The 1193-nt window shown below is 42.9% G+C and overlaps 1 protein-coding gene across 1 annotated transcript in view; it reads right to left on the reverse strand.

Moving 5' to 3' along the window:
• The window catches only part of RIOK2 (RIO kinase 2), a gene marked incomplete at both ends in the record, with an annotated part of 2468 nt that extends 1796 nt beyond the window's left edge, over nucleotides 1-672 (reverse strand). The window contains 1 exon segment of the mRNA XM_009071892.1: nucleotides 481-672. Coding sequence (XP_009070140.1) covers nucleotides 481-672 — 192 coding nt within the window.
• Between the last annotated feature and the right edge of the window lie 521 nt (nucleotides 673-1193).

Raw genomic sequence — 1193 nt, forward strand, 5'->3', positions numbered from 1 at the left:
TGAATGAGAGGATATTAGGATAAAGTTTTTCCCTGTTCTGGTAGTGAGACACTGACCCAGGTTGCCCAGGTAGGCTGTGGCTGCCCCAACCCTGGCAGTGTTCAAAGCCAGGCTGGATAAAATCTTGAGCAATCTGCTCTGATGGGAGCTGTCCCTACACAGGGCAGGGGGTTGGGGCTGAATGATCCCTAAGGTCCATTCTAACCCCTTAACATGAGACTATGGTAAGTTTATTTCTAAGCACTTCTTAACTGAACAACATTATTACCTCTGATAAGCAATTAGTTACATGTTGATCCCACAGAGACATATCTACTCATTCACAAATCAAACTTTGTTTGCAATGTGACTTGTGCTGCATGACAACAGTGGTAGAAAGAGAATCAGGAACAGACTTATGGAAAGAAGCCATGGTTGGCTGTTTGCTGTGTTCAGCATTTGTCAGATTTACTTGGAAAACACCTTTAAATTTGGGCTTACCATTCAGCATTTGCATGTGATGTTGACATCATCTGAGGGAAGTCGATCAAAGTGACACGGTCATCATTATCCAAGATGAGGTTAAATTCATTGAAATCCCCATGAATCAGGCCATGATTGGCAAGTTTTACAATCAGGTCCATTAATTCACTGTAGACAGCAGCAGGATCTTCCACGTGGTGCACCTGACACCTGAAGAGGTAAATAAAACATTCTGAGCCTCGAAAGACTGAAGTTAAAAATACAGACAAGTGTATGAAACACACCTGACATAATGCCAGAGAGATTCAAGGGAAAAGGGCCCTCAGGTCTCTAGTCCAATGCTCCTCAAAGCTGAGTCAAGTCTGAGACCAGATCAGAGTGCTCAGGGCTTCACCTAGCTGGGGCTTGTAACTTCCAGGGATGAAAGAGAGACTGTCCAACTTCCCTAAGCAACCTGTGCCATTGCCTCTCTGCCCCCAACAGAAGGAAATACTCCTTATTCCCCAGGCTAAATCTCACTTAAACTCACACCCATCGTTTCCCATCAGGCATCACTGTCATAATTCATCATTTAAACAACAGATCAGTAATTATGTCTCTCCTAGTTTAGGTAATCTTTTGGTCTCAGTAGGCACTAAGTCTTCCTGTATTCAAATTCAAATGCCCCATGACGTTTTCTTACACAAAATCTATTTTCTAGACTTAGTGAGAAACAAACAAGGTAAATAGGC

This window comes from Acanthisitta chloris, unplaced genomic scaffold (genome assembly GCF_000695815.1).
Source record: "Acanthisitta chloris isolate BGI_N310 unplaced genomic scaffold, ASM69581v1 scaffold26823, whole genome shotgun sequence".
Taxonomy (NCBI): Eukaryota; Metazoa; Chordata; class Aves; order Passeriformes; family Acanthisittidae; genus Acanthisitta; species Acanthisitta chloris.